This window comes from Melanotaenia boesemani, chromosome 6 (genome assembly GCF_017639745.1).
Source record: "Melanotaenia boesemani isolate fMelBoe1 chromosome 6, fMelBoe1.pri, whole genome shotgun sequence".
Classification (NCBI taxonomy): domain Eukaryota; kingdom Metazoa; phylum Chordata; class Actinopteri; order Atheriniformes; family Melanotaeniidae; genus Melanotaenia; species Melanotaenia boesemani.
This window is the reverse complement of record NC_055687.1, coordinates 21,194,398-21,212,898: the sequence shown is the minus strand read 5'-3', so window position 1 is coordinate 21,212,898 and position 18,501 is coordinate 21,194,398. Positions and strand designations below refer to the sequence as shown.

The window sequence follows — 18,501 nt, the reverse complement described above, 5'->3', positions numbered from 1 at the left end:
GGATCAAGAGGCATTTCTGGATGCCGGTGGATACAATCCCCTATTAAATATGTATTTAAAAAATATTTTTAAAAGATTGAGATCACTATGAACTTAATTTTTAACTTGAAACCCTTTTTTAAAATCCTGCATCCCTTGTTTGTCTTTACCCTTTGTACCATCACATCCCTGCAACTCAGGGTCTTTCTGAGCTGCGACATAATGAGGGCAAAATGCAACAAAATGAGGACTTACTGTATTTGCAGACAACGCTAATATAAGCACAAAACTGCTTTAATCAGGCCCTCTATACCACATCTGTTCGACCGACAATAATTACAGCCCAACAGCTTAAACAGGCTGCGGCCATGCTAACACGCAGAGTGGGACATGTTGATGTTTTTATGTCCTCAGCTGTTGTGCTGGTCGGGCAAATGTAAACAAAGATCCAACCATCAGCAAGTCTGGTCATCTAATCACAAAAACAACACATCAATGTTGTATTTGTAAGGAGTAATACTATAGACATGACTTGGAGAGTGCATTTTCACAAATAGCTTTAAATAGTCCTAACATATGCATGTTTTCTACTTATTTGGAATAAAACATGGCTGAGCTGAGATTCACTATTGTTTGATTTATTGTCATACAGTATGTAAGATAATCAGCTGGACAAAAATATATGTTTTTTTTTTTTTTTTTTTTTTTTTGCATTTATAAGATCTCACTAGGGCCTGATGATGGAGAAAAGGACAATTCTTATGTTTCACATTGTTTCAGTTCTTCTCTATAAAGCCATAAAAACATTTTGGGATGATTGCTTAAGCTGAAAATATAAAAAACACTCTAAGGCTTAAGGGCTTTCATTTTAATCTGAGCTATTAGAACTCTGGTTTTTGGAGGTTTTAAAACAGATTCAGATAATATGTTATATGAAAATTATTTTTCATCGCATATTCTTTAAAGGGAAATTTGCAGGTTGTCTTATTTACAAGGTTTATGCAACTTTTGATTTAAAAATTTTGTTTCTTCTTTGTTTCAAAACCTAGTTCTTGCCACATATTAAGTCATTGTAGTTGTTAATCTGCAAATTGCATCGCAAAGGAACATCTTTACCTCACGTTCTAGTAGAAGTGGATCTGTAAAATATAGCTTAACAAACCATTGACTCTTCGGATGAGACATTTGCTTCCTCCTCTTTGTTGCACAGATTTCTGCCTCGCCCCTGCTGGGACATATGCATGTATGTGAGTGCTAATGACTATGATTAGGGAAGCCTGGATTAGGTCTTGCCGTGGTTCATGACACATGCACATTGTAGAACAAACACACACACACACACACAGAGAGAAAAATGGGGTCTGTTTTGGGTAATTCTGGATAAAACCAAAAACCAGAAAACATATACAAAAACATAAACTACTTAATTAAACCTTGAAATACACGCAATGGGTTTCCCGCAAAATAGTGCTAAATAACACAGATTAAAGTAAACACAGTTGTAACCAACTCATTAGTCAAGTTCATGACAGGAGCCTCTGGAATAAACATCTTAACAACGTGGGTGTGCTAAGCTAGCACACAATCGTAACTGAGAATGCCTTTCAAATAAAAGATTTCCTGAGTTTAAGAAAATTGCCTTCTGTGCATTGTTTAATGGCTCCTCGCCATTACTGAACATAAATATTTCCACTTTGTTACGTCTCTCAGTAAAGAAAGACAAAAGCAAATAAAGTAAGTGGCGATAATAAAGCTTTATTTCACAGACATTCTGTCTAAAAGTTCCCAATCTCTTAATGCAGTGCAAGAATATCATACCATTTGTTTTTGGGAGGACATCGAATTATCTCCAACATGGAGAAAATCACTGAGTAATTCTGACCTCGGGGGGGGGGGTAGGGGGGCGACAAGGTTAGCCTACAAGTCAGATAAAATTAGGCTCAAATGTCTGGACAAGTTACAGTAATGGTGACCGCCTCAGCTAGAGGAAATAAATCAGCTCTTCACATGGGCAGCCATTGAGGGAGACTAGAGGGGCAACAGGTGGCTGTCAACTTAGAGAGAAAGAGGGTCATCATCCACTTAGAGAAGAGTGGCGAGTCTGTCTGTCACTCCCCAGGATCCTCTAAGCTGAGCCAGGCACCAGCAGGGAGACAGAAGAAGGTAAAGCCAGTTCAGAAGAGTTTTCAGCCAAATATTGACAAGCACAACCACATGTCACCGGTTACATAAGGGACTGACCAGAAAATCTCCATTGGTTCTCCACAACTTTGAAATCAGAGAGCATCTCCAAACGTTATGAACAACAGCAGTGTTTAAATAAGCTGTGAATGTAATGTACCTTTTCTTTGGTCCCACAATATTCATAGTGCCCACATGTGCATACTTGAACTCTCTCATTTCATGTATATCTGACCAAGGGTTAAATGAGGTGTCTTTTTTTAGTAAATCAGTAAGATCCACTGGATTTTCCTAACTTGTTCATTTCCAGTCATACAGTACATTAATAGGCACAACTAATAACCGGAGAGTACTATCACAGAGAGTTCAGATCAGAGTGAGTTTTTTTAATGAATACGGTCCATGTCTGTGGTTTTATTCTACTGCACTGGAGAAAACAACCACATGTAAAATCTGACAATCTGCAGCTTAATAGCATTTACAGATCTTGGGTTATTTTTGCTCTTCAAGCCTGTAGAGGAAGGAGTGACTGTGTCTTTATGAGGGACTGTGTGCTCCTCCTTGTGCTGTTTCTGCTAATACAACAATACATTGCTGTCAAACTTTGCAAGTTAATTGTTTTTTTAAGGCTACTATGTTCATTGGTTACAATAAAACACCATTAAAGAAGGCAAGAAACTCATAAAATCGACTTATCAGTGTCCAGGAAGAGACAGAAAAAGTATGTCTATGTACTTACAGCAAAATCTTTTAGCCAACTTCTGAATCACATTGTGTATTTGTGTGTTCCCACATGCCACACACACATGCATGTTTACATATGTTTTCACTCTGGCTTTTGTGCTCATTCCCTCACATTACAAAAAGACAGCAAGAAGCCCAATTAAATAAAGTGACAGAACACAGTAACTTTCTCTGCCTGATGCATGTGCTGCTGTGTTGCTGAAATTCTGTTAATTGTCTCTCAAATTACGATTTTTGGCCACTGTGCGAGCACAACAAGGACCAAAAGAAAACAATCCTCTGCTGACAGAAGTAATTAAAGTTTATAACAAAACTGATGTAGAGCAAGGAAGGCAAACTGACCATCAGAGTGTTAAATGTGGTTGTACTTCACTCACCAATGCAGGCATGAACTCTAACTGATAGCTGTGTTCGAAGAATAATGCTGTGTTTCTTGCCCCTCCTATGAAGAAAGAAAACAAAAGCAGAAAAAACATGTTATACGAATATCAGAATCATCTTAATTATTCACTTTGTATGTTCTGTATGCATGTGTATATTTAAACCACATTTTATTTGTGTAAAGGGGTAAAATGTAAATAGAATGGTGATTAAAACAGAAAGAAAAACAAAATTAATCTTTCAATTTGAGAAAATCATACAAAGAAAATAAAAACTTTTGGGTGTCATGACATGATAAAACATTTTCTTATTCTGGGAAGTTTCGGCAAAAAAATGAGCAGAACTGGGAAAAGGTCATCATTGGTATAAAATGAAGGATGGGAACAAGTCTGAGGTCATCTTCACCCCCTGTGTTAATGGAGACATGCCAAGACCCTATCACCATCTTGTCAACTGCTTACAATGACTGAATGACAATCCATAACAAAGACGACAACACTACACCCTGCAGAGTGTATTCTGTTGTTTAAATTAAAACATTTGCCTATTTTGGGGGAGTTTCTTTAGTACTTTTAAACCTGAAGTCTAAAACAAGCTGCTATAGATGAATATGGCTTGCATTAATGTATCTTCATCTCAAACTAACAACAAATTTGATCATTAAATGGGTTTGAATAAAGTGAATACTTCAATTTTCCAAGAAATTCAGTAATTTAGGCATTTAAATTCACCAAATTCCATTCTTGTGTTTTCCTGCCATCGTTTCTTTAGCATTTGGATCATTGATTGCATGCCAAAAAAAGCTGAAGAAGCATACAAACAAACCAACTAGACACAAATGTAGACAAGAGCACAGCAGGTAGGGTTGCGCAGCAACCCCCCACCCCCTTTACTAATTCTGCTCTCTGACAAATGGGCTTTTATGCCGCCTGCACAGAGGTTGTGTGATTGTTCAGACCGGCACAGTGCCGGCATTACGCTGTCAGTGACCATCAGGCAGGACTGTGTCTGACAGACAGAGAAAAGGCCTTTCAGCAGAGAAGGCAGCTCATACGGCTTCTTTGTCACAAACATTCACTATAACAAGACAAACATACTGACATCTTTCCTATCCTCAATTGGACACTTGGAGATTGCTCTGATATTCATACAAGCAGATTACATGACAGGAGAAAGCCTGCTTAGGCTCACTATTTTTCAAATATAATATTCAGCAACAAGCGGAGATGACACAGGAGTAACATCTGTCAGAGCGGACCTTTCCTGGTGAGATGAGACAGCAAACAGGAACCTAATCCTCTGTGATGGTATTGAAGCAAATGGGTAACCAGAGACATTTTGTCACGAATGTCTGCCTTCTCTCTGCTTTGCTGCAACAGTATCCCTGTGCTTAACCAAGACCTGAGGCTACACAGGCCAACATGCTCATTATCAAATTAAACAAACGTGCATGAAATATGCACAGTTTTAAGACCCCCCTCCTAACAATAAAAATAAAAAAAATCAACACTCACTTAGGCAGCATGCAGCCCTGTCAATGCTGGAGCCCTAAGTTACAGAAATAACTGTAAGTGTAAAGAATGTTATCAAAATCACAAACTGACCTTATGTTGGCAACTCCTTTCTAATGAACTGCTAGGTCCTCTTTCGGTGAGCCAGCGTTTTCTGCTTGCTGCCGTGGTGGTGGTGTCATATAACTTAGGTCCAGGTCAAATTATACCTGATTCATCAGGCTTCTTTTATACCGTTGCATAAAAATTGGAATAACTTTAACTGAAACAGTTACTTTCTACTTCCATCATGCTTCCTGACCAGGAAAGCAAATGGTAAAAATTTAACTGTTTTACCAAAACCAAAATGACAAACACATGCACATTTTGAGTTTAAAAGGAGTGTGCAATCTAGTTGTTGGCAAGCACAAATCTAATATCCGTCATCACCTTCACTTTGCCTATCAGATACAGCAGAAACACACTTGACAATAATTATTTAATAATTTTCTTTTCTTTTAGTCTTAACCAAAAACTTGACCAGTGGATGCCTACCAGCTTCAGGCTCTCTGGCTCTATCTACGGAAGCATTATTGGCCCTGTTTATAAAACAACACCCACAGAAAGCAAACGCACATACTTGGACGTCAGTAAAGCCAGTACTTCCCCACACAGACCAATTAATGCCAGACAAAAAGGCCCCCGCAGAGGTCTTCTGAGTCAGCACTGTTTGGACACCCCTGATTGAGAGACTCCTTGATTAGTGTCCACCGAGGGACCTCCAGAGCCTGAGTGAGCAAAGGGGGGGGGAGCAGGTCACAGCAGGGTTCATTTCTCCCAGAGGTGCTGCTTCACTAACCACCGACCAGGTCTGACAAACACACACACACACACACACACACAAAAAAAAAACTGGAAGCTGCTACATTCTGTAATAATTACTTTTAACAACAAGCACAGATGGGACAACTAGAGCTTTACTTCCCTACACAAAGTTTCAACTTTACCACGTTCAACAACTCTGGCTTTTTTCAAATGCCCTTTTTTTCTCCTTAAATGTAAATCTTGTGCGCTGTGAGCATCTATGAAACAATGTCTGAACGAGTCATAAAAAATAAAAACTAATGAAAGCAGCGCCGTCTTAAAAGAGATTAAAGGATATGATGAGAAACTCTGAATAGCTGAGGCCTTCACAGCAGAAGCAGTTGGATTTTAATACACCTGCCTTTTAAATGCTTATCAAACACATTGAAAACACTCAATAAACTTAGGAAGAATATTTTCAACAGAAAACTGTTAGCATTAAAAAAAGTTATATATCTCAGTGAAGACTTGTCTTCCACAGAAAAACCAGGAAAAAAGAAGAGTGTATCCTGGAGGTGTTAGAACTGATAATCTGCCACTCATGTTCACACATTTGAGCAAAATGTCAAGCTCAACACATATCAGAAGTTCAGTTCAACATTTTCTCCATAACATCACACTTAGGTTCCCCTTAAACTCTATAACAAGCTTGTGGGTTGATGCAATACACAGGTCTAAATGTCTATAAGCACACGTGAGGCCATCGGATCCAAACACTGACACCTTGAATCAAGGCTTCACATGCAGGAAATTGTGTGTTAATGTGATTCAATCTATCAGAGTGCCAATGCTCATCGACAAGTTGACTACCTAAAAACAGATATGTCTGAGCACATGTCTGGGCAATATGGTCACTTAATAACCTAAAGTGAGGCTGTATCAGTGATGGGGCAGGGAGGGATTTACGAGTTACAATCTCCTACAGCCGAGCTTCATAACATGGTGTGGAAGTGATTATGGCCCTTAAGCTCCTGTGACATGGATATCTCCTGGCTCTGCAGCACTCTGTCAGAGGATCATACTTTAATCTGATTGTAAAGACACTAGATATGACACAGGCGCCCCAGGAATGTAACCTGTCATTAAAATCAATTACAGATGGATTCAATTGGGAGTGATCAGGAGGGTTTGGGATATCAGTACTTGATGTCTTTGCATAAAGCAAAAAAAAAGAGTCAGTTAAATGTTAATTAAATGAGAATTTTACATTTTGTTAAAGTGTTATATATATATATGAGTGATGGTCAGTAATTAAAAGTTTTAATTGTGATTAATTGCATGAAATGTTGCGAGTATGCAGCATCTGGAGCAACAAGTGGCTCTCTGGACTTTCCAAAATGACTCTTAATACGTGGCTAGAAATGCTAAAGAACTAATTAATGTTTTGAAATATAGATATAATAACAAATGCAGATTTTTGGCAATTTTCAGTTTGTTTCCATGGAATAATTGCACAGAATTTCCAAAACATAATGACACTAAAACTACCAGTACTATCTTGTTTATATATATTTTTTTAAATCTATTTTTGTTTTTTTTTTTGTTTTTCTTTTTTTTTACATAATTAATTTACAAATATCTACATCTCATAGAAGAAAGTCTGTCTACTGCAAAAGTTAAAAATGAGTAAAAAAGGCACTGCCTGCATCCTGGGAGAAGAGGTGGAGGTGGTAGAGGAGTACAAGTACCTTGGAGTTCACCTAGAAAACAGACTAGACTAAAAATGCAACACAGAAGCATCTACAAGAAATGACGTAAACTCTTCCACTTAAGGAAATTATCATCATTCAATGTCTGCACCAACATGTTGCATATCTTCTATAAGTCTGTCTATAAGCAATCAGCTTTCAGCCATCTGTTGGTGCAGCAGCATCAGAGCCAAAGAATTAAAGAGACTGAACCAACTGATCAAGAAGGCTAGTTCTGTGCTGGGAGATAACTCTGGAGCCGCTGGAGGTGATTGTCCAGAAAAGAATGTTGCACGAGCTGCTGAAAATCCTCTTGTGAAGAAACAGCAGTGTGTTCAGTCAGAGGCTTCTTCAACTCCAATGCAAGACAAAGAGGTACCGGAGATTGTTCCTGCCAGCATCCATCACCTTCTAGAACAAGGCTTTAACTACCTAATTCATTTAGATTGTTTTTATTAAAATAAAATATATAAAATAAATAAACCTGACAATAATTTAGCAATTTCCCTCTGGATAAATAAAGTATTTTTCCTTTAATTTCATAACACAACTGAGATAAAACATATATATTATTATATATATATATAAAAAGAATAAAGATAGAGACATACAGATCATTTATTTTCTAAAGGTTACATGTTTTGACCTGCAGTCTCTTTATTATGTATTGGCTCAAACTGATTTGTCCGTAAAGTGCCTTGAGATAACACTGTTGTGAAGTGGCGCTATACCAATAAAGCTGAATTGAATGTTTTGGAGTTGACTACTGCTGACAGATCCTATGGTGAAAAAGGAGAGAGAAAAAAACAAAACTGGAATGGAAAAGTAAAGGTGAAATGTCTAATCAGACCTTTTATTAGCTTAATAATCGTCTAATCAACAACACTGAGCAGTGGGGGATATAATCCCGGGCACATCAGCACCATAAAAAGCAAGTGAGCTGAACTGCCCTATTTTTGACTAAATAATTGCCTAACCACCTTCACCCCCAGCCTCTTCAGACAACACTGAGTGGGTTTAATGACACACATCTATACCAGTCTGTGCCAGCTGGCACGACACAGTCCCTGGCAGGCTCAGTCGTTGACGAGAGAAGAAGTGGACCGCTTTAACCTCACAGCTCTCAATAACCTCCCATAAGCTCCTAACAATTTCTGCTGGAACTGGGAAAGGACGGCACTCTCAACATCCAATAGAAACACCAAGGCAGAGAGCAGCTTATGAATTCCAAGTTAGACAAATAAATCCATACATGTTTGCGGTCCAGCTGACCAGATATTCACATACCAACATTAGGTTTGTGATCATCTCAAGTGGGCAGCACATACATCAACATACACCGGAGTACATGAAAAACATATGGAGTTAATGAAGCAAAAGGCCAAAGAGAGTATATAATAGAGAAATGAAACAAGCCATTTTAAACTTTTATTTCTTCATTTTTGTCTAGACTTAATGTCAGTACAAAGTATGCTCTTGCTTCAAGCTTCAGGGAGATGTTTCAGTTTAATCATATGTTTGGAGCTTGTTATAAGTGAGGTCTACAACTGTAGTTACCTCAGCAGTCTAATGAGAACACCAAAGTGGCATTCAGTAGAGATCAGGGTGATTACTCATGACACCTGCCCACAACCCCAGTGGTTTAGATTACATCACTAGTGCCACTCAGCAAGAGAAGCCAGGTATTTTAAGGGACATGAGCGGATGAATTCCATGGAAACTGTTAGATGTGCAGTCTGTTACCAAAAGATAACTAGTATCACTGAAGAACAGATGGCAATAACATATCCAACTGATTTCTTAACTATTTAACTATGTCAACATTACATACTACAATAATAACTTAGAAACAGCTTGTGTCTGATCAAGTGTTCTCTGCTGGTTGGATGATGATGATTATGGGGATGCCAGCACTGATATTCATTTTAAGAACAGGCTATATCCTTTAATAACTCAAAGCGATGAAAGACCTCTGAAACTCAGAGACCCTAGGTGAGGCGGGGGAAAAAGCCTGTCCATTTTCAGCAGATCCCACCCCCTCCTAAGAGCGGGAAGCAGAACTCTTTCAGCTCAGGCCCGGAAAAGGGATTATTTGACTAATTCGACCTGAATCCAAATAGGTATTATTATGATTCCAATCGCTGTAATAGGATCAAATTAGGCAAAGGAATATAGCGAGCAGGATATTAACATGCATCCCCATAGCCAAATGTATCAGTTCCCTCTTATCATTCCAACATTTTTATGTCTCCTTCTCGTGAAAAACAGTCATCATATTGTAGTAATTATATCAGACTGCAAAAGCAGAGGCATTTTGAGTGTTTTTTTAAAAGCCAAGTTCTTGTAATCAAATACTTTCAAATCACTAATTCAAGTATATATATTTTTGAAAATCCATACAATATATATACACACACCACAGCCCACAGCAACATGGACAATTTATTCTTGGACATTTCGAACCTTGCAAGTGACATTCATTACTGAATCTAACTGTTTTTTTGTGTTTTCAGCCTGTTCTGGCACCACTCATAACTGCATCTTTTTGAACTGCAGGGAATATATATACAACCGACCCTTGATAGCTGCATCCAAGTTTATTTCAGTTTTTAGTTTAAACACAGTAACGGAGAATGTTTCTCATTTCAGCAAACTGTGTACACGCAGTCTTTGGCTTTTGAAGTTTGGTGATCTTGAAAGAAACTTTAAGAGAGAGACAGACACAGAGGTTATTGTTATCTTACCCTCCATCCTCCTGAAATCCCTCCAGTTCATCTCTCTGCTCTGCCAGGGTAGACTCCAAATCCAAGTAGCTTCCATTATGGGACAGCTGGAGGGCGCAGTCATCAGGCTAAACAGGAAGAGAACATAGTTATGTCTCCTGAACTGAAAAGTACTTCAAAAACCACAGAACAAAACAGATTAATCAGATTAATAAGACTGATAACTTTCATTTGTTATATAACAATGAAGAAAAACAGATGTCTTTATTTGCTCTTGCTGATACTTTAAGGAATCACTGTCCAAGTGTAGTCCAAAGCAAGCGTTCTTAAAAGTATTTATTTATTTCTAAATCAACCTTTGTGAAAGCTCTACAATGGCAAGCTGACACTGGCTGGGAAGAAGTTGTACAGATTTGAAGCTGCTTGGCAGTCTGGTGCCTCTTATCTCTCTGCCCTCCCTGTCTGATAAACTATCATCACACTGGATGATTTTGCAGAGGAGGTATGATTTGTCTGGTCTTGAACGGTTGTCATCGCCTGCCTATGCTCAAAGAGATGAAGAATGAGAGCGTCTGTTCACTTGTCTGGTTGACCTCCAAATTGGAGATATTAACCTATTTATATTCAGGGTCTGTCAGCTCCACAGGACGGCGGCACCAACAGTGAAGCACAAGACAGCAAAACAAATACCATTAAAATGAGGGCAAACACATAACTTCAGTGGAGAGATTGGCACGGCTCTGCTCCACCAGCAGTCAGGGTGCTAAAACAACATACTGTTGAGAGTATATATATTTTTTTATACCTCACCGAAGCGCTGCAAGGTAGCAGAGATTATGAAACGCTGCTTATGCATCCTGAACAGCCATTCTAAGATCTTTACTCTTAATGGGCAACATATGTAAACACATACATGCAGCATGTAAAACCACGTGTTTTTAAATCGGAGCAGTTGCTGCCAGGACTGATGCACTTCCACTTCCTTCCACACATGACAGTAACCTAATTTAATATGAAGGAAAAATGCTGGGAAAGATATTATGGCTTTGATGTGTTCAGCCACTCTGTTTGTATTACTGCACTCCACAGCACTCAGGGACTGTCATATTTGGGAACTTAAACAAAACATGTGGTTGGCTGGGATAGCTCTAAATCTCCCTCAAAATCGTTCTCCAACTCTGAGTTATCTTGTTGTCTTTCCATGCTTGGTTAACCAAAACTTTATTGGTGATAAAAGAAAAGAAAGAAATTGAAAGTTGTGGAAATAATAAGGCTGAACATCATCTTTTAGAGTGCAGAGCAGAGACAAGGCAAAGCAGTAAACAGCTGGAGAAGTCTTGTTCATATTGTTGTTCTTACGGTAAGGCATGCAGATAGAAAAGACAGATAAAGAGACAGGTAGAATGAGAAGAAGCAAAAACAAACATCTTTACTGTATACAGCCAGGGGGAGGGAAGTGAGCGATTCTCCAGATTACAGGACAGATTCTTACAGGAAATCCAAGCATAAGGGCCCAAGTTAAGCCCACTCTTTTTATACCTATGGATCACTGAAGCTATGAAAATAAATAATGTGACAGTAAGAAATGCAGCATGAAAATGAGCTGGGATTCCATTCACTAGTAGAGCAAATCTGAGAAAATCTTTTAAAAAGCCACAAATAGAATTGTAAATTGTGTTTCCCCTCACTAATAAACAAGTCTGCATAGAGTTGCCACTGGCTACTTTCTATAGTTTGTAATTAATGAGGAGTAGTTAACTAGACTGTGAATAAACTGAGGAGTTCACATTTAAAAACAGCTTTGGTGGACATCCACAAGAGGAAAATGAGGAATTTCCTCATTTTAAGGAATTACTTTCCTGTCTAGAGATTTAGAAATTCTACCACTCGGTCACAGGAGTTTATCGTTTGCTGTATCAGTCTGGAAACAGCTGATTTGAGTTATCTGTACATGATATCTTTGCATTATCTTCCTCTTTTCTTTTTTAATCGATTTAATGCAATTCACAAAGTTCTTTCCAAACCCCATATAGTGGTCCTCTATAAAGTCCTTTTCAAAGCAGGCAAAAACTACCTGAAGTGAGAGCTTTTAAACATCTATGCATGTAAGTTTTTTTGTTTTGTCTTTTCAATTTGTTCATTTATCATTTCTTATGTACAGATTCTAAATGCAAATTAAATAAAAGGATGATGGAAATAATTTACTTGGTTGTATCTTTGGTACTCTTTCAACTTTACATTTTATAGTTCCTTACAGTTTGAGTGCTGAAATGTCTGGATTAGAAAAATGAGCAGCAGTGTTTGCCCTCTTGCAACTTTTCGCTCTGTATCAGAGTCCTAAATAGACAAAACATTGGGTTGAATTTGCCACTGTAAGCAGTAATTAGCCAACTGTGGAACCAAGAAATGCATTTTCCCCCACACAAGGTTTTGACTTGCAATCCAAAATCAACAGCAGAAGCCAACTTTAAGCTAATTATGCAAGTTTTCCATTAACAAGTCCCCGTTTGTACATCCATCTATTCTTCCACACATTCATCCTCTAACCTGTGTCCCTTTGGTGCCCATTGCATAATCAACTTGGATTAGTAATTACAGGTATTGCAATGTAAAACCAGGCCAGAATTATGCACTTATTGGTCCTTAATCCAGGAATGGGAAGGAGTACTGTTAGCAGATTATCAGAAGCAGACTTCTTTAGACGTCTCCTGCCCAGGACTTGAACCCACAGTGGCTCAAGTCCTGGCCAAGTCCAAAGAAGAAACCACAAGCGCTCTGCTCACACACTGAGGTCTGGCCTCTCCCTCCAACAACCATACTGTGGTCTACTGACCAGGGAAGCGATGGAGGCAGAAATTACTAAAAATAAAGACCATGCAATTTCCAATTTAAACCTGCTATTTCATTTCAGATTTATTTGCGTCCAACAGAGAACATCTAATATTTACAAAATTCACCTTTTTGCACATATACTGTGCTTGTGTTAACCAGCTTCCACACTTGCATCTGCAGTGGACTCCAAATCAAACAAAAAAAAAATGACATTCTTCCCATTTAAAAGCTTTTGATGATGCTGTTTGAGGTCTTCCTGTGAAGACACGCAACATTAAAAGCACACCTGAAGAGTGAATGAGACACCACAACAGTACTCTTAAGCATGCAAAGGATTCTTTTTTTTTTAAAGGAGCACTCTGCTGAGACAACCCATCAAAATACAGAGAGCAGCAAAACCTCAGCTCTGCTTGACAATGTGTACAGGAATTCAAAGGAGGAACCTGCATTTTACTGCATTTAGAAAAAAAACTCATTTGATGTAACTTCTCATTATGGGAATTCTTTTTTAAAGACAGAAAAACAACTGCCCCAAAAACTGAAATTGGTAAAGTCAGAATCTTATACTTGGAGTAGAAGGTATATGACAGATGACTGACCTATTGATTTGTGTTGTAAAACAGCTTATTGGACTCAACACCTTATCTCATTTTGTCATCTAACAAACAACCCAATGATAAATCAGACAGCTGGGGTGGTTATTTAAAAAAACAGCTCACAGAGATGATGCATCACATATCTGCTATGCATTATGATGTTTTAATCATGAAAGGAAGCATATTAACAGTACAACTCACTCCACACAATGGCGTTCACAGTTAATGATAGCTGAGGACATCAGAGCAACTGCCCAAAGAAACCCTCAGCAGTAGTAATCTATCTCCAAGGGTTATCCCATGTTCAGCCCAATCAGTGTGAACAACAACATGCCCAGATAGATTTATCCATATGGGCATTTAGAAATTAATGACAGCATACAAACAGCATATGCTAGCTGTTTAGGCTCCCTCAAACCACAAAAGCAGTGCTCTCTCTCTCTATATATATATATGTCGGAATAACAGAGAGAATGCTCAAAGACAACAGGTTTCCATTTCAGTTGTTCACAGGGTCAGATGAAAGATGGGATTAGTAGTTATTAATCCCATAAAATTTAATTTCTGTTCCTAAAAACTGCACATTTTAAACAAAACCTCTTATGACCTTAAAATGGCTTGAGTATACTGTAAATCTCCACAACCCCCTTTGGTGAATTGGAATTAATACGCTCATCTAACCTCACCCACATCTCCACCTGCAAACAGGTGACACTGGCCTTTCCTGTCTCCCTTAGAGTATGCAATGGCCAGTTTTAATATTGGTCATTTAGTTAATTGGTTAGAAAGCTTGTGGTTTACTTGGCTGGCAGAGGGCTGCAGCAAGGGAACTCCCAACTGAGAGCCAGAGGAACAGGCGAGCCAAGAGCTGGAGCTTTAGAGCTGCAGCTCCTCGCTTGGCCTTATGTCTGTTATCTTCACCTAGATTGTCCCAACTTCTCATTGCTTTAGGTTCTCCTAGAACAGGGCTACTCAATTCGGTCCTACGAGGGCCACAATCCAGCAGGTTTTCCATGTATCCCTGCACCAACACACCTGAGTCAAATTAATGAGTCATTGTGTAGAAACTGATTGGCTGTTAGAGCCACCTAATTTGACTCAGGTGTGTTGGTGCAGGGATACATGGAAAACCTGCTGGATTGCGGCCCTTGTAGGACCGAACTGAGTAGCCCTGTCCTAGAATATGCAAATTAGCTAAAAATCTTCACTGAGAGTTTAGCTGGGATGGATTGCCTCTTTAAAGAGAGGAGCTGTCCTTCCTGACACTTTGGAGATTCAAATCAGGCATCCAAAGGCATAGCATTGACTAAGTTTGGTCATAGTAGTCTTACCGCAGATATATGAAAAAAAATCTTATTATTTTTGGAGGCAGAGATCTTCAAACTTTTAAGGGTGTCAATCTGTGATGACAGTGTTGTCATCTCATTGGCTGTGTTTTTGTTTATGAGAGCAGCTCCCTTAGGTTACAGTTAACCACTAATAGCTGTAATGTCTCACTAACCAGGCGCTGCACAACCTACGTCTGGTACTTCCTTGCAGAATGGCCGACAGCTACCCTGAGACCAGTTAACTTTGTAAAGTCTTTTCTTTCTTTCTTTTTTTTTTTTAATTCTGTCAGCTTTCCTTTCCTCTCTAACAGCAGAAAGTGTCCCAATCCCATCCTGCTGGCCAGACTGAGTGGGCTGCTGAATTAGAGGCAGGCTTGCGGTGATCCACAGCATCCTGAGACTGCCGTGACTTATCTCACCAGCTCTACACGAACAAGATGGAGTAATGCTGATCTGACAGAATGAAGGAAAACACAAATTTAACTTCATTTTATGTAACTTCCCAACCAGACTGAGATAAATGTTTAAAAAAAGACTCCGTCTCAGATGTAGTATGTCCTCTGTGTTTTCTTTATATTTTAAAGGTTAGTCAATACAGTTTGTATTTATGTAAAAAAAATAAAAAGTGTTTAAATATATGTGGCCAAACCAGAAGGCAAAACCAGACATTTCTCAAGATGCTGAAGAAGAGAGAAAAAAGTATTAAATTTACATTATTTTCCTCTATTTTCTTTGGGCAAACTCAAACGGGGCAATTACACCATACCAAAGAGGAACATCCAGCTAATCTGAGCTTATTGAAACTGGTTATAAAGTTGAAGGTCTTGGGAACTTTTACAACTCAAACAATGTGTTTAGTTCACCACATTAAGCAGGAATAAAATAAGACAGAAGTGATGCAACCAATAAAACACAACATCTTGTTTGTGAAGAAATAACACACAAGTATGCCACAAACATGTCACAATAGTAATGGCCTCCATGATGACAAAGATATGCTTAGATCAGAATACTGCAAATGCCAAGCTGCAGATTTAATCAGGCCCGGGGGGAAATTACCTTGACTTCTGACTACCCGACTAAGCATTTGACCCCACCTACTATAATTGCCCTATGCAGTGACAATAGCACAAGTGGGTTCCTGCCTGATATTTGAGCCTGTCGATTCATGACAAGTCCAAAGTCCAAGTCCTTCTTTTCCCTATTAGGAAAGAAGCATTTTCAGGTGAAGTCCTACAGTCATCATAATTATAATAATTTTTTCCTATTTTGTTTTGTATCTTGTAAAATGAATGGTATAGAACTTTTCCATTTGAAAGATATAGTCTGAGTGACAAACTGAAAGAAAAACAGCCCTGAATGTGATGTAATGTTATTATTATTAACTTCTCTCTCAGATAAGGGGGTCCATCATCGTAATAACTATCCCATACATTTATTCTACCAAGCAGACAACAGCATACTGATATCCAATCTGCATAATAAACTGCTCTAACTCACTTGTTCCTTGGTTCATTAACTTTGTTTGGTATCCTAGTAACCCCATCAACACATTTAAGCTAATTATTAATTTAGGAGTGGGTGTTAACTTTTAACTATGCTCATTGAAAGAAATCACCACAATCTAGACATGAAAAGGCATTTGCATTACCTTCTGTGGGGCTTTCAGCAGCCTATGGACTCCAGCAATTTGATTGATCAAAGGAATATCTTCCCTGAAAGTGTACAGGGGTGGCCTGGTAGGCTCAGGAAAATTGGTGCTGTTGAATGGATCAGTATCGTCTAAGAACTGCACCCTGCATATAAACGTAGCCATGATGCATCCATGCAAAGCGGTTTTAGACCATCAAAATAGTGGATGCGACGCTGAAGCCTCTGACAGACGCGCAGCCCCCCTCTTCCTCCTCCTCCTCCTCCTCCTGCGAACCACCGGCAGGTCCTCTGCAGTAGCAAAATCCCGCACCCTGTTATCCTTGGACGTTCCCCATTAGTTTTACGAAGGGCAGGATGGGGCTACACCGCAGTCCAAAATAGGAGAACCAGGGTAACTCGCTGAGAGACAGCTAGTCAGAGGGAGGTGGAAATGAGCGACGCGGCAGTATCCAAGGGCATTGCGGGCGGTTGAGGCGCTGAAGCAGACTGCGGAGCACGGACCGGACTGCCACATTTGGCGCCTGGTCTGTGAGAGCGATGGGAAGCGGCTGCCTGCTCAAACTCTGCTGCCAGGGACTCAGCAGCCGACAGCAGCTCATATTACAGGAGAAACTGCGGCCTCTAGTGGAGAGAAAGAAAAGTACACTAAGCCATCTGAAATGATGAGAAGTCCTCGTTTTAGCATATTCACTTTAACAGTTAATTAAAAGTCGAAAATAGACATATTCAATCCAGTCCAACTAAATTTGTTCATATGTTATGAAAAATAATAATGATTATTTTGTCATTGACTGAGGTTAAATTAATTTTGAACCAATTTATCTTTCATTAACATGCATAAAATATTTTTTTTATTATGTGTTCATCTGCTTAATTTATTACTCAGCCAAAGGTTTGAAATATTTTAGAAAACAGCAAGATCTTCAGTGTTGAGGATGATGATCACAGTTTTATGTCATATGTTAAACTGTATGAACTGTTCTTTACAGCGGTGCTTCCATAATCAAGTGGACAGTCTAATTCCATATACTACACGATACAGCACCTTATCATACATTTTGTGTGAAAGAAAATATCAATTTGTAAAGTAACTAGGATCCAAAGCAGTCCAGTATATGTAGGCTACAGTAAAGGGTCCTGACAACAAAAACTTTTCACTCTGAGATGCAGTGAAGAAGAAAGTGGCAGAAAAACTATAAGTCTAAAGTAAAATACAAATACCTCACGTCTGCATCATGCAGAGAAAGACACAAAAGATGGCGCATAAACTACCAGTCAAAAGTCTGGACACCATACCTATTAAATCTTATGTGTGTCCGGACTTTTGACTGGTACTGTAGATAAAGAACTACCGTGGAGCTGACCAATGCATGGCAGAGAGGATAACACCATCAACTACCAGTTTTATAAGACACTAACACATCATTATGGAACTGGAAACATTTTCTGTCATAATCAGTGTGGGAAGACCACCCAAAAGCAGATGTTTAAGGGGAAAACAGATGCAGAACAAACAGTAACTTTAATGAAACTTTAAAAAACACTAAACAGAAGCTGCAAAGGTGGGGAGTCAAAAAGCATAAATCCACAAGGTGGGAACTGAAACAGGAAACAGAAAAGAACAAGATAAACTAAGATTAAACTATTCTAGACGAAGAGGTCACCAGCAGATGAAACACGGGTGAGGAGCAATTAGTAGATGAACACAGGGCTAAACCAAAAACAGGAGGTAACTAACTGAGGTGCATAAGGAAAACCAAAAGATTCTTCTTAAAATTCTAAAACGAATCTAGTTAAACAGAAATGTAGAAATAAAGACAGACCAAACCCCTGAGACCCCAAGGCTAAGACTGATGTTTCACGCAATTGTTGTCAAAAAAAAAAAAAAAAAAAAACTCAAAAAACCTAAAGTTTTGTCCAATTAAAACCTCGTACCTTCATGCTGAGGGAACATCTGTTCTATCATTTAATGAAGCAACTCTTCAGTGGGGTACCATAAAATAAACTATAAAACATGCTTTCTCCAGTAGGCCTCAGAAAAA

The 18,501-nt window shown here is 38.8% G+C and overlaps 1 protein-coding gene across 5 annotated transcripts in view; it reads right to left on the bottom strand.

Annotated features, from left to right (window-relative positions):
* Positions 1-16,972, bottom strand: part of fhod3b (formin homology 2 domain containing 3b) — an 89,547-nt gene extending 72,575 nt beyond the window's left edge. For 4 of the 5 annotated variants that reach the window (XM_041987286.1, XM_041987288.1, XM_041987289.1 and 1 more), the window contains exons 1-3: positions 16,458-16,972; positions 10,072-10,178; positions 3,282-3,346 (exon numbers count right to left, since the gene is read on the bottom strand). In XM_041987286.1, the coding sequence (XP_041843220.1) occupies positions 3,282-3,346; positions 10,072-10,178; positions 16,458-16,622 (337 nt within the window). In that variant the 5' untranslated portion in view covers positions 16,623-16,972. Of the gene's footprint in view, positions 1-3,281; positions 3,347-10,071; positions 10,179-13,007; positions 13,073-16,457 lie in introns of those variants that run through there. The other variant, XM_041987287.1, reaches the window with a different exon arrangement.
* Positions 16,973-18,501: the final 1,529 nt, after the last annotated feature.